General features: G+C 40.2%; 1 protein-coding gene across 3 annotated transcripts in view; it reads right to left on the bottom strand.

Annotated features, from left to right (window-relative positions):
- Positions 1 to 19,704, bottom strand: part of RAPGEF5 (Rap guanine nucleotide exchange factor 5) — a 164,714-nt gene that overhangs the window by 33,073 nt on the left and 111,937 nt on the right. For all 3 annotated transcript variants that reach the window (XM_068404779.1, XM_068404780.1, XM_068404781.1), the window contains 5 exons: positions 6,540 to 6,618; positions 5,262 to 5,406; positions 3,239 to 3,336; positions 2,424 to 2,454; positions 1,403 to 1,481 (listed from right to left, as the gene is read on the bottom strand). In XM_068404779.1, the coding sequence (XP_068260880.1) occupies positions 1,403 to 1,481; positions 2,424 to 2,454; positions 3,239 to 3,336; positions 5,262 to 5,406; positions 6,540 to 6,618 (432 nt within the window). The remainder of the gene's footprint in view (positions 1 to 1,402; positions 1,482 to 2,423; positions 2,455 to 3,238; positions 3,337 to 5,261; positions 5,407 to 6,539; positions 6,619 to 19,704) is intronic.

Raw genomic sequence — 19,704 nt, 5'->3', positions numbered from 1 at the left:
TCCCAAAGCCCACTCCCCCACGCACCTTTCAAACGTCCTGTCTGCAGTATCTATTGGCATGGACCATGTCTTCTCTTCCAGGAGCCTGTGCTGCTCCTCTGTGAGATGCAGGAGGGAATGCCAGTAGGAGGAAGCAGCCATAGGCTGCAGGTCACCGTGGTAATGCTTACATTAGGAGATAAAATGCCTCCAGTCAAGTGGCATGGTGTGCCTTGGACAGACTCATCCTCCACAAGCACCATCGGTCATCAGCACTCTACCGCACTGACTTAGATGTCCACCCTCACCATCTGTCTCTCCTCTCCCCAACTGCACTTTTGCCATTTCATTCCCTCAATCCCATCATCTTCCGTGGCTCATGCTCTCAAGGAGTGAGATAAAAGTAATTTAACCCAGTCAGGGCTGGCCTTGCTGTGTCCTGCCCCTCCTGTCCCCACAGCCATGCAAGTCTCCCTCTCTGCTGCCAAGCACACTTCCCTGCTCATTCACCCATGAACTGCGTCTGACTTTTTAAGAAGAAGAATGAGTGTAGGGGTTCTCATCCAGAAATGACATTTTTAGAAGCAGCCTTGATAACATAAACCTCAAATAAACTTACATTTGAAGCACAGAAAGAGGATATCTATCAGCAGCACGTATTGTGTGGAAAGACTTGGCACTGAAGGAGCTCAGTTTTTATTCTATCACAAACAAGCACCAAAAATATCTTGACTTCAAGTGAACTTCCAGAGATTTGTTCCCAGTGAGAAACAAAGATCTATCATCCAAAGGTGAGACTTCCAGGCAGGAGGTCCTTCTGCCTGTTCTCTCCTTGTACACACAGTGATATCCTCCTCTCTGCCTCCTTCCTCGTACAGGCATTATGGCACAGCCTCACTGTGTTATTGCATTAGTAGCGAGGAAGGGAAATCGCATTTTGAAACGGTTGACATTAAAGTGAAGTGGCACGTTGCATTCCACACAGAGATGTTATTGAGGAGACAAGGAACTAAGGCGGGTTCCCAGAGTTAGCAGATCCTGGCCCATTTCATGTGACAGGCTTATTCATTCACCTTTTGCAACCAAGATCTAGGTCAAGAGACAGAGTATGAAATAGAGCAGGAGCAATGCCTGGTGAGGCTGCCAGTACTCCTGGGAGGCACACAGCTCTGCTACAGGGCTGCTGGAGGAACCCGACAGCAAAAAGCCCTTGAGATGTCAAGTCACTGTTGAACCCCTGAAGAGTAGGAGGTGGGACGGTAACCTTATACAGTCGAATCTTTCTTCTTTTGTGGCCCTAAGGTCCTGTTCAGAGCTGCATGTCAGTCAAAAAAAAAAAAAAACCACCTTACATTATGGGCAGCCCTTGAGAACTAATTTCACAGTTTTGGAGTTTTTTCTCCACTCTTTCAATCATACTTACTTTCTTCTGTTTCATTCATGGTTCCTCTGTGCTGCAGCCAGTTCTCCTTTAGACTGAACTGGTGGAAAAAGGTTTTATTCTGTGAGGGAGTGTGGGAGGGGGGAAAAAAAGAAAAAAAAAAAAAAGACAACAGTGACTCTCTGCATCCCTGCCCTTTACAAAGCAGTAATTCACACAACACAGCATTCAGCCCATACGTCTGGCCAAAAAGGTTTCTGTATAGGAAATCCACCCACCCTTTCTTGGATCAGTGAACTGGGAGTTGCATTACTAAATAATGGCCAAGGTGGAGATTTTGGAGTAAGCGGGACATGTCTAGGCTAAACAGCCTGCACAATTCGACATTCTCTGTAGCCACGTTCAGAGCCCACATCTTATACACTTATTCTTATATACATTTCCTATGTACCAATCGGCCTATTTAGCAATTTCACTACAATCTCATGTTCTGCCTTCCACATTTCTGCAGTAACATTTTAAGCTTATTACACACTTCAGCTTCAGCCCAGTAAATTTGATGAGCACAATTCACCTCTGTGCAGTCCATACACCAGGTTTCTCTGGCTGCATCTTCTCCCTCTGGTTAAACAGACAGATTCACGTTCCTCTCTTTCTTTCTCTGTCCCTGTCACAACAAATCCCCCCTTTGCTCTGTCTACTTGACATCTATAGTCAGTGCCTGCGCTCAGCCTGGTTTGCCCAGGTTGCTACGTCTCTCTAGCCCGTTGGGGACATGCTCCCAGGCCCCTGAATTCTGACATCTCAGAGCATCTTGTTAAGATGCTAATAGTGTCACAGCCACTGCAGGTTAGCTCACACAGCTGATATTCAGGCTGCACCAGCAGGAAAAAAAAATTCCTTAAGCAACATTGCAGGTCTAACCTCACTGACGTATCCTGTCATGTTTTTGGCCACCAGTCACTTTCAACTGAGAAGCCAAGAAAAGAGAGTGGAGTGGCAGAGGGGAAGAAAGCAAGACAATAAGTTAGCTAGCAACCAGCAACAATCAGGTTTGTGTTACCTTTCGGTGAGGTGAATACTCATCTACAGTGCTGCAACAAAAAGAAAAATGCAAATTATTCTTTCCAGACAAAAATTAGGAAAAGGAAGTTCTAACTATTATGAAGTTTAAAACATCAGAAAGTTTTTAACATTAAATGGTCACTGCAGAATGCAGAGCTCCTTCAGGGAAAGATAAGATCGCCTGGCTCAGACAAAAAAAACTTTTCTGTGACTTGCATAATCAATGTAGTGAAAAGAAATGCTTCCAGCCCACGAGCTGACTGAGAACACGGACACAGCTCAGGCCCCTGGGGTAAGCAGTCAGGGTCACCCTCAGGGACACAGTTCTTTCCACTTCCCCAACGGCCAAACCACGGAAACAAACTCCATTTGTTGGAAAAACATGCCAAGGAAATATCTTTTACAAATACCATCATTATTAGTAAAATAATAACCCTGAGATGACTATTGCAAAAGAGACTTGCTTCTCAGTACTGCAGATTGCAGAGAGAGAATGAAAATGAATGTACCCTCTTGAAGACACAGACCGCAGCTTCTGAGGGAAATTTTGCCAGCTTTCCCACAAAGTATCACTCTACTTGCAAGTCATCCCAATCAAAATTGATAGCAGTGACTGCTGAACCACACACGCCATCCAAACATCAGTGAAGACTGAATAACCTAGCTTTAGTTGAAAGAAGAGACGATTTGTAAAAATGAATATAGTACTTCTATCACTCACCACTATCTCTACTGAATCACAGCAAGAAAACAAAAATAAATTACACTCTAAATAAAAGGAGACTTGGTCACAAATATATAATCAATACTTACTGACGACGATGCATCCCAAGTATCTTCTGAAATTCTTTCAGTTCCTTCTCAAGAATGGGATATTCATACACATCATCTAACACACTCCTGTATATCGTCTACAAAATAAAACAGTATTTGCAAACACCTGATGACTGAAACATAAATCTAAGGCATCCCATCAGTGGTCTAAACCAATTCAGGCACTAACCTACTAAAACAAATTTCATAATTATATTTATGGAAGACCCATAAGGAGAGAATGTTCCTGTTCAGATTTCCAGACTGGTCAATATTCAGCTTGCCTTTGGCGAAACACTCTTTGTATCATCACCGAGCGAGAGGGTAAAATGTTGACGCTCATTAGTCTACAACAGGAAGATTTAAAATGGCACTTGTGGCTGTTACGTGAAATCCGGGTTAGGTCAGAAGAACACATTCTGAAGCATGAGAACGTACCACACCATCATCACTTACCCAAAATAGTAACAAACAGGTTCATTTGATTAAGACTTTTAAAATGGAGAATGTTCTCCTTCACTTCTCCTCACATTTGCATGCATTTTAAATTGAGTTGACATCTCTCAAAAACAAATAACAACATACTCCTAGTTGTAAACCAATAAATAAATAAATAAACCCTACTTCTTTTTGGGGGGAGGCATTATCTGATTATCATCAATCAGGAACCTCAGTTAAATGTGAAAGATGCTACCTCAGATAAGAGGTAAATAAACTGAATCAGCTTTCACGATTGAAATTATAGGAAATATTTGCTCTATACTTTTTCAGAATCTATACCTAGATTTTTCTCTTTCCCTTCCAGGTAAATGAGGATCATACATATGAGCTCAGTCATCAGGTTTGCTTTAGCCCAATTAACACTCCTACATTCATAAATTTCAGCATGAATGATTCTGGCCTACAATCCTATATATTGTTTTTGTACGTAAAACTTCAACCATCATTAACATTGCTGATGTTTAATATTGCACAGAAACCTCGAGCAGAGAAACTGTGTGACAATATACGCTCACACACCTCCACAGCCAGAAAGACCAGCCCTGCATCAAGATAGGTGCAACGCAGTATAACCTTACAGCTGGAATGATGCCCCCTTTCCAGTACAGCACTACACATCCGGTACCAAGCAGCAAAAATCCTAAGGTCTCTGCATCCATCTGCAGTGTGTCCTACTCCAAAAACAAAACAAACAAACAAAAAAAAGGAAGCTCAGGACTTTCTTCGTATTTCATTCAATGTTTCATCCCTTTGTCTTGAGTGAATGACTGAAGAGAGCAAAAAGGCCCTTAAAACAATCTCCAGTTACAGACAAAGAGTCTCACCAGGAAAGGTGGAAGATGCTGCAGTCTCTTAAAATACTTTCATCTTCCAACCAGAAGGGAAAAAAAAAATTAAAAAAGCAACAACCAGATGGATCTCGGGTCAGCGACAACATGGCTATTTGCAAATTTACAAGGCACTTATAAAAGCTTTTGGAACTCATTCAGAAAGATCAGAAGATCCTTGCTAACAAGTAAAGACATAATTTTATCTATTAAAAATACTTAGAGCTGTGCTGCTCTCCACATGCACCTGACAAACACTGTGGAACAGCATTTCACTCCTCAGAGTAGCATCTCTTACAAGGACCACAAAACTCTTTGTCCGTGATACTCTGTATACTGACTGTAGACTCCGTTCAGGCAGACACAATCAGTGTGTCCAAGGAACCTCCACATCTTTGCAGTTTTCTTACCTTCCTAAATTTTCCCATTTTCTAGAGACCATGGAGTTCTATAGCGCTTTCATATCTGAAAGTAATGTTTTTGACATTGAATGTATTGACATTACAGATTTTCTGTTCAAACTGACTATCTCTAAGGCATTCAAGGAAGACACATGTAAATCATTTTATATTATAGATTTCATGGAAAAAACTTAAGTATGAAAAATTACGCTTTATAGATTTTGCTGTTGGGGCTTTTTAGACACAGTACGTTAATTAAACAGTGCTGAAATGCATCAAGAAGTGTTTCAATACCTTTAAAAATTGTTTTAAATGCTCATCTTCATGTAACCAGTCTTTGTAGAGAGAAGTCCACTGAGACACCAAATGCAAGACTTTTCGTTTTCTACAGGACACATCAGCGTCATCTTCTTTCCCTTGATGGTTCTTAGCACAATAGGTACAGTAGGTTAAGGAACAAATACTAAGGTCTCACTGAAACTTAAAAATTAAGTGATGGAAAAGACTTTGCAATCATCTCATTTGCTAATGGAAGATTTTTTCACTACATTGCTCAGTTTTAAATGTTTTATCCCATCTGGAGCTTTAAGAGTTTCATCAAGATTTTGGAATGAAATTCTCAGTAACAGAAATGTCAGTTCATCCTCTGTACCAACAGGGTTTTATTCCTTTATAGATTAGAGGCAAGTCTATAAAAGTAAAATCAATTCAAAAGGAATTATACAATGTTGAGTCACATCTTTTCTGCAGAACTGGGAATGAGCCTTTGTCCTGCACACGGATGCCAACATGAATGTGTGTGGGAAGGAGGACAATGCACCATTAACAACAAAAAACCCAGGCAGAGGAAGTCAGTTTCTTTTTCCCTGCACAAATTACACTATCTGCAGAATAACACTATTAAAATTTTTAAAAAAGGTGAAAGAATCTATTTCCACCATTGTTCTCTATTCACAAAGCAGAAACACCAAACAACAGAAGATACCCACTTAGTACATTGTTCTTCTTCTTAATATTCTCTAATATCAGAGGTTCTACTGTCTCACACATTTTCTACTCTTAATGTAAAAAAAAATACTTCCTGTTATCTAACATGAAACTGTCTTACAGCAATTTAATCTCACTGCCTCTCGTCCCATTCAGTGTCAATATGGGTAATAGATTCTTCCCTTCCCCTTTAGGTACCTGAAGACTGTCCCATTTATAGTTTCCCTTTTTTCAATAAAACAATCCAAATTCTTTCAATCCTTTGTAGGTCTCTTTTTCTAGAATACAGGTAATTCACACTGATTTCTTCTGAGGTTTAACCTTTTTGTTCATGCATTTCTTGGGGTGTGATGCCAAAACCCAGGTGCAGTCCACCTTCTAAGCATGCCATAGTAAATATTAGACAATTGTTCTCTTTTATCACCATTTATACATGCAACCTCAAAATAATCTCGCAGTGTTTCTGTTTCAATAATATCAATATGCAAAGAGCAAAACCTAATTATCCCAGGTATGCAATTTAGTACTTTTGATACAAGGCTTGACAATATATAAACCTAGGTGTAACACTTAATAAAAGGATATTGCCTCAGAAGTGCCTGGCACAAGTCATCAGTCGTCATGAAGACTGTGTACGTGAGAAGGAAGTCATCCAGGAGAGTTTCTGCACAGGAAGACAAAAAAAGCCCAAGGTACAATATATTACTGAGAGGAGGAAGAAAGTGTCTACTCCTGCTAGTGTGCAGAGCACGAATAGGATAGCCCCTCAAAAAAAGAGTCCAAAGCATACAGAATACATCAACCTTTAAGTTTCAAACAGTTAACAATACGTTGCCACGGCAGAGACCAGGTCCTTATATAACAAGTACATTCTCAGTTCTCAAAGAGCCAACAAGCAGGAATATGCACAAAATAAGCCACAGTTGAGGAATCACTAAGAAAGCGTCCTTATCACGAACACCACCATCCTGGTTGGCTTTGCTGCATGCCAAGTAACTTTTCCACCAGCTAAGTTGTTCTGGAAATTCAGAAGAGAAGCTTTTAGTAATAGGACAGAGAAAACTGATTGCCATGTACTGTGATAAACATCTATGTGCAGTAGTTGAGATGTCTGAAATAAATACATTCAGATCTTTACCTGGTTAGTCTTGCGGGCATCACTGTAAGTGTTGAGTTTTCTCTGAGGTTTGTTTAATTACATTATGGAAGGTTTCTTCCTCCACCTGGTTTCTAGCAGTGTTACAGGCTGAAGGTACTTGCTGATAGACCATCTCTACCCACTGCAGTTGTAGCACCTCCAGTTGTGAGGATGAACGGCACTGCCAGATCTCAGTGTAACTTTCTCATTCCTCATTCCCATGTCACAGTAGTTTTAGGATTTTTCCAAACCTTTACTGTACACAGCAGGAGGATGAAAGGGCAGGGTTTGCTCTAGGATGAGAGGGCTTAGGGGTAATCTTATGGTGTTTTTCAACAACCCAATAGCAGAGCAGAGATAAGACTGAGCCAGACTTTTCCCAGAGGGGTGCAGCAAAATGACAAGGGGTAACCATCAGAGACTGCAACAACAGAAAATTTGTCTATACACAAGGGATTCTTTTTTTTTCTCCTGTGAGGAGGGTCAGTCACTGGGACAGGTTGCCTAGACAGACTGGAGAATCGCCAACATCAGGTATATTCAGGGCTTGTCTGGGCAAAGCCCTGAACACCCTGATCTTACTGGACCTGTATCGAGCAGGGCCCTGTTGGACCAGATGCCTTCACAGATCCCTTCCAACTGAAATTATTCTACAATTCTTTAACAAATTTGCTTCCAATTTCAGTAAATTACTCATATATGAAGTGTGATCTAGCAATGAATTTGTATTTGGTTCACAAACAACAAAATCTTTAGTTTTCTGCAAACAGCCAAGAGACTTCTATCGGTCTTTCTAACCCCAAAATAAAAATGTTTGTGTTTGGGGTTTTTTTCTTCCCAAAACGGTAAGATTTTCCTCAAGTTTTCAGGAGTTCCTGTTCATTGTATTTGTTTGAACTCCAGCAAATATACTGTGCTTCCTTTAACAAGAAAACACGTTTGCACCACCTGCTTTATCAGGTGATGATACAGGAACATGGACAGTGGCTGAACAACACGAGTAATTCCAGTTATATTGCAGAGCAAAAAATACTTTAGCAGTATAACTAGTCGTTACTAGTTAGCAGCAGTTACTCAGTTGTGATGCAAGTGGTAGATTTACAACTGCAAAACCTCAGGGCCAAACCACACCTCACATGAAAAAGCTATGGCTGAGCCCTGATTTCCTTATCCTGATTTTCTCACTATTTGTTCATGATCTGTTCCAGTCCAAGCTAGGGCTTGTGTACGTGCGTGCAGCTCACAGCATCCCAGCAGCTTTTCATGCCAAGGCTGCAATTTCACAATAATTTAGACCAATTTCAGTTACAGCTGCCTTGGACCTCCTTGTCAGTAAATGATTGACCCCATAGCTGCAGTGCAGGATGGCAATAAGAATTCATCCATATATCATTCAAAGCCAGATATCATGTGGATATCACATGGATGGACAGATAATGACATCCCACCCTGTGAGCATGGGATTCAAAATACCTCCATTGTCTTTAAAAAAAAAAAAAATCTAGCTAGATCAATGAATTTAACCCAGCTGGTCTGGAAACAGTCCTGATCTGAAGACGCATAGCTAAAACCCCTTGCACTCCAAAATAATCAATTAAATTCTTTATATTTCACCAACATCGTTAAAAATGGTGGAAAGTATTATCTCTGTATAAAAAGAATATTTTGTCTCAGTAAATGAAAAGACATTGTGAACAGCTTGTTCTCTATCTGAAAGGTCATCTATTCATTCTGTCGCACATCTTTTGGATGATACAATGCGGCTATTAAAGCTGGAGGTTTTGCAAACATTTATTTGGAAACTGCTGTTATTAGAGTCAACAACCACGTTTTAGTTCTTTACTAAACCATGCGACTGTGCAGTGATCCTCAAGAAATCAAAGATACACTTACAATAGATTATTTCCCCAACTTTCTACTCCGTATAGGTGATACCTGAGTTTCAGCAATATACAGCCATGTGTTCAGAAAAGAAATTAAGTACTAGCTGAAGCAAAACAGAAATGCCTATCAATGAACTTCTGCAATTGTTCAAAATAATGTGTTTTTATCTTACTAACTGGTGTTAAAATATCAATTTATAAGTTTATTTCCAATACTTGATCATCTGTTTTACAGATGTCTATCTTCATTTCTGCCAGCATCCAAAGTGTTGGGGTGGGAAGAAAGGCTGGTTTTGCTACAATTTGAGGGTTTTGCTTTTTTGCAAGAACTATGCTACAGATATTACTAATGCAATTCTTTCAAAAAAAATTAATGACGGGAAGGTTAAAATTGTATGTAGGTTCAGATAGCTTACAACTCTTTTTAAACTCTCTGTTTCTCTCCCTCTCTCTGCATGCTCAATCATACATCTATCTGTTCAGTCTCTGGCTTCTAACAACCTTCTCAAAACAAGGTATATCTTGTGTATATCTGTGTCAGTCACACATATGTATACAGAGTGATTTCCTTTTTCTTCTAAATGCAGAAGAAATGTTAAGAAGAAGAAGAAAAGTTCACAAATGATGATTCCCATAGCTTATATATAGGCTAGATCTCTTCAAATTGCCTCTGAACTTGTTTAGAAATTTAAACCGTAAAGGAATGTTTTGAACAAAAAAAGTCTGGATTCTACATGTGGTCCATTAATAGCGTCACTCATCCGTTAAATTACTTCAACAAGTAAGCAATGAAAGTGCTTTTGCTAGATTAAATATCTATTACCAGATGTCACCTAAAGACTTTACAATAAAAGTCATATTTTAAAATGCCTGCACTAGCCTGCAGGTATTTCCCTGAAGTCCTACTGTTCACTGTAACTATCTTCTGTATTTTCTTCCTAAATGAACTGTAATTTAAAAACATTCCAGAACGGTTTGTCATGCCATAGCAAGGACACAAAACCTGAGGGTGTACTGATCCTTCAAAAATAATTTCTTCAAAACAAACAATTACACATTTCTCAGATACTTTTGGACATTAATACATGCTCACAAATAATGATTTGCTGGTCTTAACCTGCAAACAGAGAGAAAGGATAAGCATGAGAGAATTTATCCACAGCAAATTCTTCATTCTGTGTTACTAATGGCTGCGAAGAGCAGTAAATTTGAATGCAGAAGGGCTCCGAGCGTTCAAGTTAGGCTGACAACTATGAACAGAAGTCTTTCTGGGGTTTTTCTGTGTAGTCACAGTTGATTTAAGAGTTAAAAAAAAGGCAATTCCAGTCGCATCATTAATTATTTACAGTGCACCACACCCCCACTCAGAATGGCAGTGACATGCATACCTCGGCTTTCAAATTTTACTCTAGGTCCCAGTTTCTGCATGAACTTGTGACCAGCTTCCCCATTATTCCTATAGAAAAAGTTTTTCTACTATTTGTAGCAAACAGGGAGAATAACATGCACAGTAATAGTTAGAAAAGAAAAACTCCCATTGGAAGGGGAGTCTTTGTGCAAAAGCCTGTGATGCTATGCTATTTTTTTTAATTTCTCTTCTTCATGAATTTTTTATTTAATAATTTTCTTCTAGCCATCGATCTAATTTTTCTTTGTTCCTCACAATTTTCCTTTATTTGGCTAAGCAATTATTACAAAGTATGCAGTTAGCTTGCAGCTACGGAATATTTCATTTCAAAGACAATTTCAAGCATTTTAAAGCTTCATTAAGACATGCAACAGAACCAGCACGAGTTCACTGGTCTCCTGTTCTTGCAGCTCTTTGGGGGCAGCCTCAGGCAGCAATCTTACCACAGTGAATGTGTGTGAGTACTGTAGGCATAAAAATAATAAAAAAGCAGGCACTGTGCTTGTTTGTTATTAAATAATCAATTCACACCAGCTTCTCCTGGGACAGTTTCTCACGGGCTGTGTGTACCCCCCTTTCCCCAGATGAAATAAGGCAGCACAGATACCAGCTTCACTGGGAGCAGTTAGCACCACTCTTCCCATCTTCCTGTGATATACAAGTCCTTCTGCAAGATACACTCAGGGTGGCTGAGGGATGGCAAGAGCAGTATATAGACATGGGATATTCTGACACACGTGAATTACCCAGGGAATATTTGCTTTCAGCTGGTAACTTAAGAACCCACCAATATGTCTACAAGAGAAGTTGCAACTGTATTGCATGTATAAGGTGATGACAGCCAATGGCAACGATGGTGTATTTGGTGGGGAAGGGGGATCTTGAGTCACAGAGAAAATAAATGGTGATATATTTGGATAAACAACACATCATATATTCCCTTGTACTTCAAAAAATCAGAGAGTTCCCTGCTGCTGTCCATGTGCCCACTTATCTCTCTAACTGGATCAGACCCTTTCTCTCAGAGAGGGCAACTCTACAAATATTAACTCAATGTGAAGGTATGTTTTTAAATGCCAGATGGGTAGAATGGGTTTCTCACATCGGTTTACAAAGCAAATTTGATTTTTCAATGGTTTCTTTTCTCCCTTCTCCACCTTCTTCTCTAGGTAGGGTATCAATCACTAAACCTTAGGACACAAATGAATACAGAGCTGTAGTCAGAAATTGTCCGTGACGCTCATTCAACAAATCAAGACAGGCAGTACACTTCATGGTGTTGCCATGTCTAACACCTATGAGCTCTCCTCAAACGAGCATTTTCTTAAACTACCACAGCAGTACAAGGCATCAATGGAGCAGTCTCACATTAATAACTTGTCACACAAACATGAAAATAGACTTAATCTAAAGGAAATGCATTTATCAAATGGAGTAAAAGTTAAACTCTTTTTATTAAATTAAATATATTTGGGGAGAGCTTTTAAAAGCAAATATTTAAGTTTAGCTATCACATAGAATGAGTAAAGCAGGAAAAGTAGGGAAATACTTTACAGATACATATGCCTGTCTAACTACCCACCTAGCAATTTGTATGTTCACATATTATTTACTAGTATGCACATGCACCAACCAGTGTCTTTAGACCATCACATCTAAAACAATACTGTATACATATTTACATTACAATAGCTCAAATTGTATTCAGAATATACCTATTGCTCAATTGCTAATATTAGACACCCTGTCCAGCTAAGCCAGATATAATCATTTCTAACGCCATCACTGAGACATTAATCCCTTTATACCTACAAGAAGAGACAACTTGAAGACAAATTCCAGTTTGTCCTGGTTTTCTGATCACTCTGTTACACCCTCAATAGTTTTTCTTTTGTTGCTTCTCAATGGCTACCAACAACAAGAAAAAAAAACTGGTGAAAAATAAGCCAGACAAGTCCTCCCACTTTCAGTGACAACCTGTAATTGCTGAGGTGACAAGAACCATTCTCTTTTTCATATCGGACTTTACAGGGCAACTTTTCACACCCTATTCTTCCCACTGCAAAGGGGATTTCTGTTTCGATGTTCTTCATTATTACATGCTAATTTAAATATTAAGAAAAAATAAAGCTATGAAAAACAAGGCGGTCAACAGGATTTTAAATATGCAATGCATAAACCTTTTTTCTTATAATTAAATGGTTTACAAAAGGTAACTTCCTCTATACAGAGGAGTATAAACATATAGACACTGTGTGTATAGACTCTATATTCCTTTATCTGCAGATTGTCTGTATCACGTACTGTTAGCCGAGGAGAGAGTACTAACAGTGATTCTTCTAAACTGCAAAGAAAAACAACTCATCTGGGTTTTTTTTTAAAAAAAACTTATCACCATTCTGAACCCAAATCTCTTCCACTTTGCACTGTACAAATCCATTGTGAACGGCTGTGCAAGAATTACAGAAAGATTTAAGGTTTTTTCAGACTCGTATTCCACACTAAATCTGATTATAAGAAAATATAGATAAAGTACTGGAATGCAAGTCTTTTTCCACTTTATGCAAAGTAGCTATTCAGCTTTCTCCAAGGGTTTGCTGGAGGAGGCCAAACCTGTATGGAGACTGGGGCTGGGTAGGGCAGGGGGATCCGGAGAAAAAAAAAAAAAAAAAAAAAAAAAAAAAAAAAAGAGATTGCCTGAATGAACAAGCCACTGGAATTCACAGTTAAATCGTAGGTTAAAACTACTCTTACAGCAATTTTGTAGCATCAGTTCAGCAACCCTTACTCTGCTACACAGCACTTGTGGTTTTCACCATGAGAGAATTAAACTGAGTAAAAGGATGAAAACTCATGTACTGAATTAAAAATGTTACTCTCTCAACTCTCAGTTTCCAAGCTGAGGAAATCGCTAAATGCCCTTACTGCCCAATTTATCTTTCAGAAACATACCAAATAGAAGGAGATCATAAGATCTTCTTCATCCTGAAGCATGTTAGAACCTGAGTGTAACGTACTGGTGGGCAGCGTGTAGGAACTCCAGCAGCATGAAACATGAATGGGGGTTACACATGCAGTTTTCGAACACCAATGCAAACTCTGAGTTTTGTGCAGTAAAGAGACCTCTTTGGAGTTTTGGGGGTGGATTTTTTGAGAAAGACAAAGACGGAGATAGAAATAAATGGACCAGCCACTCCTTGTTAACATTTAGTGAGGCTCATCCTCCAGAGTATATTTGGGGGAAAAAAAAAACCAAAACCAACTGAATCATCTGAGGTTTTTTAATTCCTGTGTACCACTGAAAAGCTGGTCTTAATAATGCTAATGGTGCCTTATGACTTCAAAGCACATACCGGAAATATTTTTTTTTAACAAAAACATTCACTGATGGGGTTAGCAATACGGTATCTGCTCAGAAATAGTTAAAACTTGCATTTCTCACAATCATCAAGAAAAGCAGCCCTGGGAGATGAGGTCACAGCTGGGCAAACAGACAGATGAGCTCCCTGTGCCTGAGTAAAATGGATGATGATTACTTACTATTCTATAGGGAATAGACATTTTTTGCTATTTTAAATATTCACTCACTGAGTTCAAATTAAACTAAATGAGGGCTACAGCACAGCATTTTCAAGTTTTTCAGCCTCTCAGTGCTGAAAGCTCTTAAGCTTGACAAATTCTTGTCACCCCCCTTGCTCCTTTCTGTAAATGAGAAAAATTATAATCACACCTCAAGGCAGCCACTGCTACATGTAGAATTTTTGCGTGTTTTGGTTCACATAATACTATGCTCTGAAACCTTTCAGCAATGCAAATGCATGTCCAGCCAGTTCTAGTTGTAATCAGAAAATTGCTTGTTTTGCAGAAATGGAAAAAAGATTTCAGGGCAACTCTTTTAAAAGATAGGAGTGTCTCAATAATCTGTAATTCCACAGCAATTTACTAAAAATGTCAGGATGTCTATGAGTACAAACAGTAAATGCAAATTGCTATCATTATTGTTTGATCTAGCAAGATATTGCTCACATCTGAGAGGGTGCTGAGTGGTCCTGGATCTTCCCTGGCATTCAGCAGATGGCAACGGCACTCGGGACCTTACAGGATTAGCCCTTCATCCAAAATCAAATCCTCTAAAAATGCTATGCCACCATGAACACAGCATGAAGCAAAAAATGAAAATTATGTTGAGAAAGAAAGGTCAATGGAAAAAAAAGAACATTAGCAGCAAATTATATATCAATGTATTAAAACAATTATAGTAGTTACATCATCTAACCACCAAAGCACCAAGAAATCAATGCACAAAGGACTAAAGAGCGAGCCATTTATTTCTGCCATTAGGTTAGAAAAAGAAAATACACAAGGGCAAGATATTTAACCTGTACAACCCGAATTTTTATTAGAGCACAAAAATCAGAACTAGGAATAATTTCTAAGGTCATCTCCCAGAGATTTCTGGCAGTATTTTGACATCTGCAGAATGAATCAAATGCATTCTGTTTGGTAAGGTCAAAGATCCTCCTAAAGTTGCATTCCAGTTGCTGCTATCACATGTATTGGAGCAGTTTCACATTTTGTTTGAGGGACACAAAGCCCTGAAACCACAGGCAGAGAGCAAATGTCAAACTTGTCTAGCTTTAATGAGGCACTAATTTTCCCACATAGAAATCTGAAGCTCTTTTTTTTTTCCACAGGTAGGAGGGAACCCTGGTGATTAATAAGGCAGCTATAATGATCGGGGTTATTTGAAATTATTGGAGAAATCCACTATGCCTTATACATTTTGAAGTATTAGAAATATTGCCTGTAGCAGTCACCCTAAGATACTGCTACTTTAAAAAAAGCCCTTGACTACTGCAACTAAAACACTGAAGCTTTCTTTACATGCAGTGAAATTTCACTTGACAGTAAACTGAGGTATTTTAACTCGCCCGTGAAGCCCTCACACAAGCCTCCCTGCAGAAGGCAGCCACTCCTTGTTCACATCAGGCATCTCCCAAAGTACTTTAGGAGAAAAACCCATCCTCTTTTTCCATCGATTGTTTAAAATAAGCCAGCCAGGCCAGGATTGCCTGGAGCAGCAGGATGAAAGATAAAAGATTTAATGGTTTCTTTTCATCCTTCTGCCTGGGGTCCAGCTGCCCTGTGGGGCACAGGAGACTGGCACACAGCAGTAACAGCACAGCGTGCTGCTGGTCTGCCCTCAGGGGTTTTCATCACCCCAGCAGGCACACCGCCTGTCACCCTGGACACTAGCGTGTCTCGGTGAAAAGTCGTATGAGCAAGTGCAAGGCAAGTTTCTACATTTCTGCTTCTGTCTTGCACCTGGACTTCTTTGCATCCCTGCCATCACCCTCTTCTCCAAGCACCCAAAGAGATGCAAGGCTCTCCAGCCCAGACCCCTCAATGATACGACTTCCAGGTGTCACCAAGAGCTGTCATGGCCTCAGCGGGGCCAGCAGGACCTTTTGCTGCCTGGTGGCAGCACAGCCCTCGCACACAGCCATCCTTCAGTGATAGACAGCAGCGCACGCGAAGGGGCTGCATTGCCTGCCCCCTCTGCCACTGTGAGCTGGGTCCCACCAAGTGGATGCTTGAAAGTGCTCAAGCCTTTTCCCAGGTCCTCCAGCTCAGCACACAGAGTCTAAAGGGGACTGTAAAATTAGACTAGTCATTTGACTTTCAGAAAGTTAATATAAAGGAAGATGTACTTAATCTTCATTCTTTTCATCTTTGCTGTCCAACACTCATATTGCATTGAAGAACAAAGTTTCAAAGTTCAGCATGTCTTTCTCATTGCTGAACTGGAAAATCTACTCTTAGGAAACAGTAACCTTCAGATCTAATATTATATGTAAATATAAAAATATCATCACATCTTCAAAAAAAGATTGTGAGTTCTGAATTTTTGGCTCTTCAACTAAAGATGCTTTAGAAAAGCCTACTTTTCAATGACATTTCTGAGAATATGAACCCAAATTTTCTGTTTACAACTGTCTCCATTTAGCCCGCGCCCAGGGCTAAACAATAAGCAGTTGTTCTATCACCCAATGTCCCCTCTCCAACCGAGAAAGGGAATTGGGAAGAGGAGGGAGACTCATGGGCTGAAACTTAAACAGATTTAATAAAACAAGAAAACCAAATCAATACTAATACAAAGACACAAAATCATACTTAGCTCTAGAGTGGTGGCAAGTCCCTCCAGGGGTAGTAACCATTGAGAAGAGAGGAGAATGAGAAACATGAAAGGGAGGGGAGAGCAGAGCAAAAAGCACCCATCCCCAGCAGCTTTCTCATTTACAGTGAACCATGTTAATGCTATAGAATACACCTGTGGGCCAGCCTGGGTCAGCTGCCCTGGCTTTCACTGCTGATGGCTTTGATCACCATACCACGGCTGGTCACAAACTAAAACAAAATGTAACAGAAAATTGATTCTATAAATTTTATTCCTGCAAAACCAGGACAAACCAAAAATAATTACTATATATTAAAAAAAATCCTAATTGGCAGTATTTTCAAATACATAAGTTAAGACTATCAGCCAAAAAAAAGCTTTAAGTACCTAATGACAGGCTCCAAAATCCACTGTATTTGGACAATATCAGTCCAGTGGATTACAACGACTACAGCATAGTGACCAGAATACACTCCATACTGGTACATAACAAGGACAAAGGACAGGTCAAACTACACGTGGCAATGCCACATCTAAAGCTCTGCAGGTCAGGTGCAATGCCCAGACTTCAGTGTGCGGTGTTATCCCCATCACCTGCTGCTAACTGCTTTCCATACCAACCAGAGGGATACGTCCCTTAAGGGAACAGAAACGTATGGATCTGCACTGTGTATTTTTAAAAGTGTTTAGCAACAAGCTTTGATCTATTATTTTCCCCCTACAAAGCAGCAAGGGGAAATTTCTTTGTGCTTCGGCCCAGGGAAGGAGATATAAGAAGAATCTTGTTTGCCCCTGGGAGCCAAATTATCATAAATATGCTAAGCAGTGCAAGCTCCCCAACATGTGGCACTGGAGCATGTGCAGTAAACATCAGAGCGTCTCTTCAGGGAAGCCTAGCACGACAAAGCCTCCCCTGGCAAAACGCTCCTGGCTTCTGTAGATTTGGCAGAACTGCCTACAAAGGGAATGATGGCATTTTCATCTGAGCAAGAACTGTTGGATTTGATCCAAATCTTCGCAAAAGGTGGCAATAACATGCATTAGACTAACATACAGACCACTCACTTCTTCCAGCATGTGAAAGAGAAATGCACTGGGTCAAGTGGCGGGACAGTTTTGGTGTACTGGGTCACACAGACTAGGTCAGGGTCTTGCAGCTGTGGCCCACTGTCATGTAACCTCAAAAGCAGCGACTTAAACTTGCCAACATCTTCTGACATACGGAGGCAAAAGGTCCAGCAAAGGTGATACGTGGCTGCGATGTGTTACAGGCTCTGCTGGGCCTGAGGAGGAGGGAATACAACTTGCAAACCCCATAGGAGACCTGACAGGCTTTAGCATTCCGCAATGTCACTGCAGGGCTGAAGGATGACACTGCCAGCGTTTTGCCCCAGGGCATACAATACTTCAGGCTGATGGGCACACACCGGCTCAGATACCTCTGAAATAACTTATGCAATATCTAAACACCTACAACACACAGCAAAGACCTTCTTGTAGTGGGAGGGGGATGGCAGGAGGGACATGACACCCAAAAGAACCCCAAAACCAAACAGGGCCATGCTTGCATCTTACATTTCCACATCTGCCTTCCTCCTCACTCCCTGGGGCAGTGAAGCACGACTTCACAGCATAAAGCCACAACGAGCGTCAGAGCACTCATAAGGCAGCTGCATTTTGCTTCCCCATGTGGTGAACTGGTTCCAAAAAAACTCGACGAGTTTCATGATGGTGGTGTTAAAACACAATGTTACATTAATTGTAGACTTATTTACATGATATACGTCCTTAAATTATGAACCGGAAATTGTACTTGCTGTACTGACACACCCAAATATTTCAATGACAGGTTAATGTGTAATTAAAGACAGCTTTTCTCCTTATTATTACAACTCAATGGAAGACAGCAATAAAAAAATGCCTTGTGCACAGTCTATGTATGTGTTAAGAACATCTAACAACTTCAAACTATCAGGTTTGTCATTACAACCCTATACTGACAGCAGAAAGAAAGAAATAACAAAGGTTCTTGCTTGCACGGTTTAAAGATCATACAGGGGTTAGACACAAGGAACAGACATTATCCAGAGTTCAGCTGCTTGAGTATTAAAATACCTGCATGGGCGTATTTCCCTGTGGCAGCAGAACTGATTTCTTGTGCTAGGACCTTCAGCTGCTTGCAATACACAGTAGTTCAACGTAACACTTTCGAGAAACAACACCTTTATTCTGATAATTTTCAAACTATTTTCACTCATCAGGGTGCTCAGCATTAGATTCTTGATTCAGCTGTACCATAATTACTCAGGGATTTTATTTGATGGCCTTGCTTATTTCAGTTAAATAAAGTGGAGATAGTAAGCAATTACCGGACTAAAGCCCAGTAGGATAATTTCCTAATATCCCAGTAGGATAGGTGTATATTAATTTTTGCCATTATTTTGGATTTTTAGTGTTATTTATTGATTTAGTCACAAAAAAATATATGCAGAATACAACTGTCAGCTAGGCATAACTTTGGACTGGTATAGTCCAGCTTTCCTCTTTTGTATCTTTCTTTTCCAAGTCTTATGAGATGTTGTATCTTTCATGCACACACCGGAAAGCATCTAATGCAAGAGATGCATGCTGTATCTTGTAGAGATTGTTTGGTCAGTTTTTACCCCTTCATCAACACTGCCAGCTGTTCCTCAGCCTTCCACAGGGCACAGAGGCATCTCCTTGGCTGAGATGTAAACCCCACCTTTCTGCACAAGCATGCATGAATCCAATGCAGCGTTTAAGATTAAGGTAAAAATCATGAGCTGCAATAACAGATAGGATACTGTATTAAACTGGGCCTCTTGGCTCATCTGCTCCATGACCATGTTTCACCACTACACATAACAACATCTGGCCATGACTAGCGCTTGCTGTCATCTTTAATTTCTATAGCTCTTTTTGGCCATAAGTGCCAGCGCAGTTTTTACAGAATAGGCTTTATTTTTCCAGTGTACAGAGAAAGGAAGGCAGGCAGGGGCTCAGCAGAGGCAAGAGGTACCTGCCAAGGCTGAGTATAAACCCAGCGTCCTCACTCCTGTTTCTCCGTGGTCCCATGCAGACAATACCAATGCATTTGGCCTCCTGCCAGTCAGGCCAACACC

This window comes from Nyctibius grandis, chromosome 7 (assembly GCF_013368605.1).
Source record: "Nyctibius grandis isolate bNycGra1 chromosome 7, bNycGra1.pri, whole genome shotgun sequence".
Lineage (NCBI taxonomy): Eukaryota > Metazoa > Chordata > Aves > Nyctibiiformes > Nyctibiidae > Nyctibius > Nyctibius grandis.
This window is presented reverse-complemented; position numbering and strand designations above follow the sequence as displayed.